This window comes from Oculina patagonica, chromosome 2 (assembly GCF_052425735.1).
Source record: "Oculina patagonica isolate OP01 chromosome 2, crgOcupat, whole genome shotgun sequence".
In the NCBI taxonomy this organism is placed as follows: Eukaryota; Metazoa; Cnidaria; class Anthozoa; order Scleractinia; family Oculinidae; genus Oculina; species Oculina patagonica.
The window spans coordinates 1,465,342-1,477,972 of record NC_135759.1 but is presented as its reverse complement, the minus strand read 5'-3'; the positions used below and the strand labels follow the sequence as shown (position 1 = coordinate 1,477,972).

At 36.2% G+C, this 12,631-nt stretch overlaps 1 protein-coding gene across 1 annotated transcript; it reads left to right on the top strand.

The window, feature by feature from the left end:
- Nucleotides 1-1,661: 1,661 nt before the first annotated feature.
- On the top strand, nt 1,662-8,216 carry LOC144642544 (microfibril-associated glycoprotein 4-like). The gene is made up of 4 exons (XM_078501519.1): nt 1,662-1,979; nt 3,491-3,605; nt 3,697-4,120; nt 6,115-8,216. Exons 1-4 carry the CDS (start codon nt 1,662-1,664, stop codon nt 6,347-6,349), a joined length of 1,092 nt encoding a protein of 363 aa, XP_078357645.1. The 3' UTR covers nt 6,350-8,216.
- Nucleotides 8,217-12,631: the final 4,415 nt, after the last annotated feature.

Below are 12,631 nucleotides of genomic sequence, written 5' to 3'. Positions count from 1 at the left end.
TTATTATTATTACCATACACCAGAACAAAGGAAAATACCAAATTATAACAAGCCTTTTTGAACCACAGTCTTTAAGGAAAACTATAACAAAATTCTCGAACGTGTTTGTTCATCTGCAGCCCGATTTGAGAACTAATAGAACGGTGTTCGCGCCATTGTTGTAATTGGACAGTGTAATACCTAGGACCTGACCTAGGATAGTTTACGCGTCATTTGCAAATTAACAAATCGAACTCACGTTTCGCGGTCGTCCGATTTATTAACTCCTATGATTACAGACCGAATTGGACTCCAATCAGTCCTATTACCATTGTGAATTATGTTTTTTGAGTGTCTGCTGTGCATTCTTACTATTGCATTACACGTGTCTCTGTTCCAAGCGTTCTTTTTTTGGAGATTAAAATTATCATATGGAGAAGTGTAGAACGGCTAAAAATTTCTAGTTGGCTGTTCCCTGCTTCTAAGATATTCGGAGTTTTTCTATTTACTTCCCCTACAATGTTTGAAAAATTGCGTTTTTACTTTTTAACCATTAGTTTAACCCTTTCGGCACTTCCAAACAAACAAAATATTGACACAGGTTTCATCCCTATAGTTTTCGAAAATCCGCCCAAGATCGCTAAAATCCTAAAACGTTTGGCTACTAAAAGGAATTAAAGGACAACTTCACATGAACCTTAAAGACCTAAGTGTTGCGGAAAATGACCATTTTCTGGAGGACATGCCCCCAGAACCCCCTTGCAAGATCTCGCCTCGTCTATGGCAAAGGTCTGGATACGGCCCTGCCATGAAAAGTTAAAAATTCCATATCACAGCCTAACATTAATCAACAGAGCTTTAATAATACTCCAGATGGTCTAAAAACGATTTAAAGCATTTGGGAGAAATGCGTTGTTTTGAACTCCTGTTAGTCTAATAAACACTCCCTACTCCAATGGGTAAGATTTTAGTGCAGTCCAGTTCGGTCGCTACATAACCTTCGAATATACGTTCAAATCAATAGTAGCCACCAACTGACGCGGTTAAAGGTGAAATTAGTTTTTTAGTCGTATATATTATTTGCAATGAGGTTAAACACAAATGAAAGTTAAATTCCTTATTCAGATTTAGAGTTTTGACCTGACATGACGTTAAATATTATTGTGGTCGATTAGAATATTGCCTATAGAAGAAACTTCTCATTTTTCTGTTTTTATTAAAGGCCTGATCACCTCAGAAAACCAAACTCTCACAACAAGGATTACAGGAAATATAAGAACAACAATTTGGAGAATTTTTATTTTGATCTAGAGAATGAAAGAGAATTACAGCCGCTTGGCGTTCCTTTACTCCAACGATGTCATTTAGTTATGTACACGGTATATGAATGAACACATAATTATATGAATTTAGGATGAAACCAAGCAATTGGCTTTTCTAAATAAAATTGATCGCGAGGATCATTTTTTCACTTCAATGACGTCATTTATTGTCCCCTTTTTATTGTACTTATGGCAGCAATGAAATTATTTAGAGGAGCTTCTGCTCACATACAGTGGGTGGTCAAGCAGTGCAATTATTAGCAATGAAAATCAATTAATATTTAACAATTTTTGCCTAACATCTGCCTAACTTTGGAAAGAGGGACGATTCTCTTTTCATTCGTACCATAGAAGAATAAGATGTATCTTCTGTATTTTGCATTCTTTGTATGTACAGTGAGCGGATCAAATCGTTTTACTAAACCAAGCTTTAAAGCAATCAATTTTGCAAGAGCCGTAATTGGACGAAAACTAAATGGAAGTGTGATTAACGAAACCGAACTGGACTCAGAGATTTCTTGTCAGTTTGCATGCGTCAAGGAAATTCGCTGTTTGTCGTACAACTTTGGACCCACAGAAGACAAGAAGAGATTTAAGTGTCAACTAAGCGATTCTGATCGATTTGTTGGCTTGAAGAATTTCACTGAAGATAGTAAACTTATCTACCGAGGAATACAGGTAATTTTAAACTTTAGCCAGAATAAAACTATCATTATATTTTAGTAGTTACAAGAGAACCAAATATCAAATGAAACATTGAAGCCAAAATTTCAACATTAGATCAAAATAGGCGTTATCAAGTCTAATAGTTTAACATCACTTTAGTTGACCAAAATCTATCTCGATCTATCGTATTCATTTATCGTGTATCATAAATATTTTGGTGTGAAATATTAATATTAATATTTTAGATTTAAAATTCTACAGCAAAACTTAGGTCAAATAATTAATACTTTGTGTTAAAAGGCAGGTTAAGTTTTCAGGTAAATGGTAACATTTTACTCTTCAACAAGGATACATTTGCTGGATGTTGAAGTAAATCGGCCAAAAAGAGTTTATTGTTTGTAGCTTACCATCACCTAGGGATACGGACGTCAACTAACTGACTTAATTTCTTTTCTCAAAGTTAAAACAAAGATATAAAATGAAAAGGTGACGTTCGTTTTAGTGATAGAGACCCGTTACTTTTTGTTAGACACATGTATGGCAAGACGGATGCCGAAACCATTTTGCAGCAAGAATTTGCTACAAAATTTAAAGCAATCAATTTAATTTGTTTGGTCCTTCAGATTTTTAATGCACGCTGGGATATTGAATTTGTTTAGAGTTCCTTGAATTTAATAACTAGAAGAAAGTTCAAGAATAAAACCTGACACAACTAAAAATTAATAAACTTTCTTCACGTTTTAACGTGAAGAAATTTAATTAATTATTTTTTGTTGTTGTTAAAACACAGATGAATCAAAGGCAATCTTAAACTGAGTAGAACGTGATTTTTTGAGATTTATAATTTTAAGTATTGGACATAAAAATTTTCGACGCTTAAAAAATGCCGAGAAGCTTCAGTTACTTAAGAAATACTCAAGCTCCTTCCCAGGGTCTCTCTATTCCCGCCAGCTCCAGGGGAGGCGGGTGAAGAGAGAGAGAGACCGTGAGAACGAGGTTGAGGGCCTTTATCGACTGTGCTATTAAAACTATTATATTATGCCACTAGGAGTGGCCGAGTTTTTCTAAATTATGCTCAAAATTATGTTATTTCTGAAAATTATTCTTCCTTAAGTATGCTTCTTGATGCGATCGTGAAATGTGACTTTTAATTTTTCACGTCAGATAGATGCCCCTGGGTCTTGTATTTGCCTTTAGTTTGGATCAGGATCCAATTTCTAGCAATATGAGCGGGTTCTGGCCTATCGGGCGGCTGCTCTTCTTCTTGTATCTGCAAGTTGCTTGACGCTATTTTGGTGCCTGTGATCATGAAAGCAGGAACTGAGAATGACGCAAACTTCACTTTCGGTGTGCCCCGTCTTTTAGAAGGAAAACGACGCACTATTGTGGTAACTTTCACTCCCCTCCCCCCTCCCGCTTCCATTCCAAATTAACCTTGTACAGCCATGAACCCCAAACACTCAAGCGCCATTTTATACTCGTTTTGTTTTTAACTCTTTCTTAATTTATTCATTTCTGAACAGAGTATCTGTGAGACCGGACCCTTTCCTTGCGGTGACAAAGGAGTCTGTATTCCTGACTACCAAGCTGAAACTTTCACCTGCATTTGCGACGATGGCTATGCGGGAAAACCTTGCAGTATGTTACTCTGATTATTACTTAAACTGTTTTAAGGTAATACAGGTTATGAACATTTCATAATATTTACATGGTCATGGACATTTTGCAGAGCCTAAGAGCTGTTCCCGCTTGCTAAAAGATGGTTTCACAACCAGTGGGGTGTACACTATCAATCCAGATGGCGGCAAACCAATACAAGTGTTTTGTGACATGGCCACGGACGGTGGAGGTTGGACCGTTTTTCAGAAGCGTTTAAACGGCTCCGTTGACTTTTATCTCGGATGGAAATCCTACAAAAACGGGTTTGGAGATCTGAACGGCGAGTTCTGGCTTGGAAACGACAATCTTCACCGTTTGACAGCCGCTGATGACGTCATGCTGAGAGTTGACTTGGAAGACTTTGATGACGCCATCAAATACGCTGAGTACACGACTTTTAAGGTGGCAGACGAGGGAGATAAGTACCGGCTTTTGATTGGAGGATACAGTGGCACGGCTGGTGACATGATGTACGAGACCAGTCAGTCAGCAAAGTAAGAACTGGCAGTTAATTAGGCAAATAATGCAAACAAAAGTAAATTGATCATATTCATTACATCTAAAGCGTCATTGTTAAAAGTTTAGTTAACCCTGGAAATAACCCCTGAATTTCAAAGTTGGATGTAGCCTTAATCAGGAGTTGTGTGAGCTTTCTCTTTTTTCACTGAGTTTTATATTTTCAATGTTAATCATGGCATGATTATATTTTTTATTTTTGATGCCTAAGATCTAAATTTTGATCCTTAGAGTGACACTGAGTGACAATATTAATACAGTCAGAGCCTAATTTAAATAGCAGAAATAAACATCAAAAAATGAGTCAAATGAATACATGGTTTTCCTTACAAAACATATGTCGTTGGGTATAACCAGGAAATGGAGATTGTACTGGATCCAACGATAGACTTAAACTTACCGATTATAAATTATAAAATTAATAAAAAGAACGAATCTTTTACAAAACATGCACGTTATACACTAAATGGTTATGTCATTGCCGTTTTAATTGTTATTTACTCCTTTCCATTTTCATGTTCATTTTTTTATCACTTTTGCTGACATTTTTGAGTCTAATGCTTGCGTGCGCTTTGCGCATGCGCATTAGACTCTTTGTTATATGAAAAAAGCTGTTAGCAATCCCAAGGGAATGGTTCGGGATCGATAATCGTTCGCTGTAATGTAGAAAACAATGATCAGCTGCAAGAACGGACTCCGTACGGACACGCACGATTAGTTTCAATTAAAAAAAGCCAATCAGCGACACGTGTTCCCACGCATAATTAAAAGTTCTTTCTCAACTCACGATTATTCAACACTTGAACAGGACGAAATAATTTTCCAGTTAAGACATTTGTAAGCTTTTTGTGAAAATAAATCTTCGTTTTCAGATCAGTTAAGCACTTGTGTTTTCGTCTTGCTTAAAAAGCAAGACGTCTTTGAGAAAAAATATTTCGACGGCGACTCGCGTTTATTTACACAATGCGACCAAATATTTATTTTGTTTTAAAGAATAGAAAACTTTACCTCGGTTTTTGTATTTAAGTCATTCGAATTTTGACCAATTTTTTCTTTACAGTGCAAACAAAACCTTCAAAAATAAAAGATGTACATGGATAAATGTAAATCAAGTTACGCGACTAAATCAAAATGCGTTTGTTTGGCCGCTTTGCAGTATTACACTGTCCCGGCCTTTGCCATACACTGAAATCGAATTTCATGCTTTTACGACTCTCAGAGATCTTAAGTTCTTCTTACAGCTAGAAAAATCATAAAATGGTTACATTGATATAGAAGTGATGATTCGCGAAATTTGTACATCATGATAAACAGTCTTCGCTCCTGTGTATGGTAGCTCGATAATAATTGCCTAGTTTCCAGCGTTCAAAAGGTCATCATTATATTGACGTGAGCATTTACACCCGTTTTTAGGAAAATCTGTCACTAAGTGCTTACAGTACAATGGAGTAACAGTCACTATTTCAAGTGCTTTTATTGCAAAATCTGTTTCAAGAGTCATCATCAAAATGGTGAAAAATCTGAAAGAAAACGATGTGAAGTTCTTCAACCCTTGTTGTAATGAACATGCTTTTTGTTAATCGTCACGCAATCTTGTCCAAATGTTTAATCGTTTCTGCTTTTACGGACAATACGGAAGAAGTAACATCAACTCCTGTTCATACTTTACATTTTGTGAAGCATATAACATTTATGACTGTTTCGTTTTCATCCATAATCATCCACGATGCCCCTAGCTTGCTATAAGCATTTTAAATTAAACTCCCGAACACAAACCTCTAACCAATTTTAACCGGCTTACGAAAACCGCGCAATCTGTATCACTATGCCATACGGCATTAGACTCATGTCACCCTTGGTGACCTATTTTTGTTTTTGTTGTTATTTTCGTTTTATTGTTTGATTGTTGTTAATGTTTCTGTTTTTGTTATTGTTGTTCCTTTGACTTATGCCTTCTTTGTTGTGCTGACAGTGGCATGCAGTTTTCCACGAAAGACAACGACAATGATCCTGCAGGTGGAAGCTGCGCTGTTGCATATAAAGGTGCCTGGTGGTATCGTACTTGTCATGCCTCAAACCTCAACGGACTGTATCATGGCGGACAGCATAGCTCTCATGCTGACGGAGTTAACTGGTACACCTTTCGAGGACATTACTACTCACTTAAACGTACTGAAATGAAACTGAGGCCCGTTTCGCAGAATTGATGCTGCTAACGTTGAGGAAATCGGTAATAAAGGACATGTATGAAAATAATGCCCTTAAAAAAAACTAGAAGGAAAACAGCTGTTTTAATTTCGTTAGGATACTTTCTCCAGGCTTTTAATTATTTGTTGGTAGGATAATTTATTAAACAACATGATAAGTGAGTAATCAGTGTGCTGACGCCTTCTATTTCTTAAGAAATAGGAGCCGAAGTCTGCACGCAGATTAGTTAGCAAGACGTTTGTATCTTGCCTAGTTCCTAGGTCTCTATCTTCGTCGCGGTCAATAGGTCACCGAAACGAGTAGTGACGTCAGTAATACCGTGAAGGCCTGGGGGAAAAAAGCCGTATAGGAACTAGGCAAGTTTGTATCAAGGTTCTTGGAGTTTTATCGAGATATTTGGATTTCTCACAAGTTTTGCAAATCTTTATAATCATCACATATTTCTGCCAGAGAGGGCACTAATTTCACACGACTGCTGGAGTGATGTTCTAATGTTTTTATTATTGGTTAAAACTGAATAGTTTTGATGTTAGAACCTCGCACTAGGTAACGCGGAGGTAATGCATTCAAATCATTTTTAGCCTTCTTTGCAAATAGTGCGGTGGGGTCTAGAGCAGTTTGTCACTCCAGAAACTTTGAGCAGAATGAACACTAGCTTTCGATATTTCTGGCACTTTTAATTCAACGTGAAAATGTGTGCATCACTTAACTTATTAGCCATTTATGCTGTCGGATATTAAAATCAACAGCTTTTATGACTATATTTTATTCAACAATTTACACATACATATGTTCTATGTTGTGAATAAATGACGACTCGTATAGTTTTAGAGCGGTTTTCACTTGAGTGTCGAAAGTAAATTGCGTTTGCTTTAATTTGGTTTTGCATTACTACGCTTAGTGATTGGTTTAAAAATCTCGCGCCACTTTCTCAGCCAATCACAAGTAAGACCAAAACCAATCGTGACTCGCTCGCGCACGTTTTCCCGCGCTTCGTGCCAGCTACATGTATTTGCTTCGAGTTTTGATTGGTTCACTGGATTGTCTGTGTCCTTTGTGATTGGCCAGAGTAATTACTTTGGTTTTGGTTTTACGACACTCAATTGAAAACTGCTCTAATTACGCGTAACTTGATACACGATAAGTTAACAACAAGAAGCCATGTGGTTTTATAGACGGGCCTGGTATCGTTATTTCCTTTTCTTGTTCAACAATAGTTGCGTTACATTCTAACTGCCCGATCCTTTTTACCGAATAGTAATGAGGTGTAGTGATCATTCTCGAAGTGATCGGTGACGTGTTTCCGTAACTCGTTCACTCCATTCTGATATTAAACCGCAATTAATTCATGCATTTAACGTTGAACGTGCTGACAGAAAGGTTCTTTGAAACGCCATTCCCGGATGTGGTTTTTAAGCGGATAAATCAGTATTGTCAAAATTCTACTCATGATAGGTACCTTCTGTTGTGTAATAACCTTGAATATATTAGGAGTAAAACATATTGGAACATTGCAAACATTCAACATAAATCCCTGTTTAAAGGTTCTTCAGTATTATCTCTAATTTTATCCACATTTTATGAAAAATATAATAGGAAGTTAATTCTTTTCTCTCTTTATTATACCGTGCCATTTTCACATACTGCTATCTGCGGAATTAATTTTCCGTGTACAATGGTCGATGGTCATTTACACTTTTTCACTCGCGTAACTGAAATCACTTTTTACAACAGTAAGAAATAAAAGACACAGTTCATGTCTTCTCTCTTTTAATATTTTCATACGAAACTTTGTATATGGCTATTCTCAATATTCGGTAAAGGTGCTTTGGAAAAATTGTAGGTTTAAAATCAAACATACATTCATTGCCGGGGCACACTTTCTATTGTGAAGTTCGAGTGTTACGGTGGTATGACGTCATAGATTTCGCAACACCAACTGAACATGTACTTCAGTGTTCTTCAAAAGAAAATTTCAACATAAGAAAGAAAAGAAACACTTAATCCACCCACGATGTTTTTTGAGAGTATGTCATGCATTTCTTATCCGTTCACGGATTATATTAAGTATGACGTTATGCAGCACAAAACGGCAAACGCGAGCTTGCCTACCATTTTGTTACCATTTTATCAAATTTTAAAATCAATCCCTCATAAAAAAGGAAAAGATTCCACATTCACAACAAACACAAAACTACTCATTTCCGTTTCCGAATTCCGAACGGCAAACGGCAGAAGTTGAATTTTTGCCGTTTACGGGAAAAATAAACGTCAATCTTAATCTCCCTATTATCAAATCACGTGAACATCATATGCGATGCACATGTTCAGTTCCTTGTCTCCGGCAAAGGACTGAACTACATTGTGTACATCGCGTATGATGTTTGCGTGATTTTATAACAATCCATCCGTGAAAGAATAATAAAGGTAGCATTACCTTTAAGGACTTGTAATCCAAACTATTTACGTAAGAAAGATAGATCACCTTCAGCTAAAGGCCCTGCAAACGAGGAAACATGTTTCCAGACACATGCTGGAAACATGTTTGATTGTTCGATGTAGGTGGACTGCAAGGTACTCTTATAACTACGAATACTTTCTTCTGGAAATAAACTTGATCAGTTATTGGCTTTTGTGGTACGGTTTCTTCAGTTGCTTTCAAACAAAAATGGAACAAGTGGTTATTATTAGCCTTTTCATTTTGAGTTAACTGTAAATAGACCGTTACAAATTATATCGTTTCTTTTTCCGTTTCATGCGGTTTCAGCAGCGCAAGTAGAATGACTTAGTCATCATAAAACTTTCTCTTCATTCAAATTATATCGTTTCTTCTTCCGTTTCATGCGGTTTCAGCAGCGCAAGTAGAATGACTTAGCCATCATAAAACTTTCTCTTCATATGTTCTCAGAAACGAATAACCGCGGCTCTCCAGTTCCTCATTCCTGTCGAAACCACAGTTACCGACTTAGTGATACAAGGAAATGTACTTTAGACAAGTCGAACGAAGAGCCCGAGGGTCAAATTAATGTTTAAAACGCACACCAAACCATTCCTTAAAACACATATCCTAAGCTTAGAAAAAAAAAAATAAACAGCTCTCCAAAGTGATTTGATTTTATACAGCAATTGGCAGCTTAACTAGCTAGTGATAATCTTTTTCAGTTATTTTCAGTTAATCGACAACCACCTCCTACAGAGTTCATGTGGCAATGCAAACAGAAAATATAATCAATAAACTTAAAACGCTTTGTCAGAGACTCATCAAGAGGCAAAACAAAATAAACTAACACGAGCTTCATCTATGTATGTAGTTGTTTTGTATGAATCCTTTTCTATGGTAAGAAAAATTATTCAATCCTACTTTTCTGTCCTTTTTTACTTTACTTTTTTATTTACTCGATTTAATTACACTTAAAAAATGGCGCAAAACAAAAGTAAAAAAATATATTATACTACGATAAACAACTGCGTTTCCGTTTTAAATACCCGTGGATCCATAGCACTCGAGACAAACGACACTGAAATCACTAAATCCATGAATCCTTGCCAGAGGGTTTGTTTGCGGACGACGACAGAACAATACGTATGCAAATACGAACATCCGCCTGGGATGAGTCAGCTTATTTTTGCTGATTGTTTTATTACCGCTCAACCTTAAACGATGTAAAGACAAAAAAAAAAAGATTCAGTTATGGTCATGCGTGATTCCATTCTGCAAAAATGAATCATTTTATTTCAAAACCTTGTGAGATAAATGTATGATTGATGTAACAACGAACTGAAGCATGAATTAAATGTTAACAACAGAAACGATCTTTTTGTTCCTTCCTACGACAAATTGCGCAACAATAGCTTGCAATATTCGTTTGCGCACTTAAATTCTAGTCAAGTAAATGAACCAGAAACTTTCAGTGCTTGATGCCCTAAAATTAATCCATGTGGACTTACACATTGGTTTTCGTATTTGGTTAGCTTATTGTTGAAGCTGCTACTAATATTCAACTTTGGTTCACTTTAATCATCGTTATTGACCTGACGTCATTCAGCCATTAAATTGCCAACTCAAGGTGTGTCCCATCAATCATTTTAAAGACAGTCTCTGTTAAAGCGGTCTGGCTGATTAGAAAAATAGATTTCTCTCATCTCTTGTGTTGCACAACTTGCCGCGTGTAAACATAATTATACTAAAGCCACAATCTGCCTGATCTGATCATTTTAAAACTTTTATTTAGTGTTACAGAGGATTTTTAACACAACTTTGAAGAGAAACGGAACAAGAATCAACTAACTCTGTACAAAAGAAAAACCACAGTAGATTTTGTTTAATGTTTAATTTGCAAAAGCGACTTTTATAAACATTGCGTTTGCACCAAGCCAATAACGAGACACTACGACACCCTTATCACAGAGATGGGTCAAACATGCAGAAACGGACCAGACTCTAAATGTAGTTTTTTTCTTTTAGTAAGCGTGTTGTGTTGGACTTTTTTTTTTTTTTTTTTTTCTCCCGGAAACTTTTGGGGTACAAGACTGGCTTAAGGGGGAGGAGTTGTCGTGTATTGAGCCAGCGGTTAGGAGCATGCGGATTTATGCGCATTCTGTACCATGTGCTTTCGAATGAAACCAAATACATGACAAATTTAAAACCTTATACAAAATGCGTAGCACGCATGTAATTAAAATCCCTCTTCCCCACATCCTACCTATCTCATCTAAGCAATTTCGAAGATAGATTATTAGTAAACTCATCGCAGCCCACGGAGCGGCTGAATTACGAACTTCTTTACAATTATAATTATATTATTCAGGATAAAATATTACAAACTATTTATAACTAAAAATATGGTTCAAGTGGCCGATGACAGATAAGCTGTAGTAAGCCAAACTATACATTCTAGTGAATTCCTCTCTTTACATGAATATTGAGTAAAAAAATCGGCGACGTTAGTTCAGAATGCAAGTTAGATTGAGTTCAACACTCCCATGCAAACATTTTAAACTTCAACTTTTTTGATTATTGATTCTTTTGTTTTTTTATTTGGACATGTGATTACCTCTTCATATTAGAAAGTGTAATAACAGACTTGATAACAGATGTACTGTTTAATATTTGGCAGGATAAGTAAAGAAACGGTATAAACGTTCCTAACGATGGCTCGAGCCGCAAGGGGTTCTGGGGGACACCAGAAAATTTTGAAATCTAGATGCCCAAGCGCTATTTTTAGCAGTTTTATAAGGTATTTCTTCTGAAAGGTCAATCTCGTTTAACTGTTATTTATGTTTCTAACTATAAAAGTTATTGTTTAATGGTGTACTTGACGAGGCAAGTGCCGCGTCTTCCCTCTTGTTACGTACAGCCCTGAACTTATGCAATTAAGAATGAAAAACAAGTGTTCTGAGCTTAAATATGTCTCAGTAAATTTCCTGACTCATGACTCATAGTTAATAGCTTTATCTCGAAGTTATGTGGTTTTTTAATGGTAAAATAATGATCGGTTTTGGTTATTTTGGGTTAATTCTTACAATAAAGAAAACTCCTGACTCATTACTGTTTTGAATTGTTTTTGTCTTATTGTCGTCCCTAGAGATTAATTTTAATCCCTGACTCATTGCTCTCCATATGAATATAGATTTAGTGTCCTCAATATCCTCCAAATAGTGCTGATTTCCCGGATGTGGTAGGCAGCGCTTAAAGTCTTGATTGCTTTCCTTTTTTTAAGCGGATAAATCAGTATTGTCAAAATTCTACTCATGATAGGTACCTTCTGTTGTGTAATAACCTTGAATATATTAGGAGTAAAACATATTGGAACATTGCAAACATTTAACAAAAATCCCTGTTTAAAAGTTCTTCGGTATTATCTCTCATTTTGTCCACATTTTATGAAAAATGGAATAGGAAGTTAATTCTTTTCTCTCTTTGTTATACCGTGCCATTTTCACATACTGCTATCTGCGGAATTAATTTTCCGTGTACAATGGTCGATGGTCATTTACACTTTTTCACTCGCGTAACTGAAATCACTTTTTACAACAGTAAGAAATAAAAGACACAGTTCATGTCTTCTCTCTTTTAATATTCTCATACGAAACTTTGTATATGGCTATTCTCAATATTCGGTAAAGGTGCTTTGGAAAAATTGTAGGTTTAAAATCAAACATACATTCATTGCCGGGGCACACCTTCTATTGTGAAGTTCGAGTGTTACGGTGGTATGACGTCATAGATTTCGCAACACCAACTGAACATGTACTTCAGTGTTCTTCAAAAGAAAATTTCA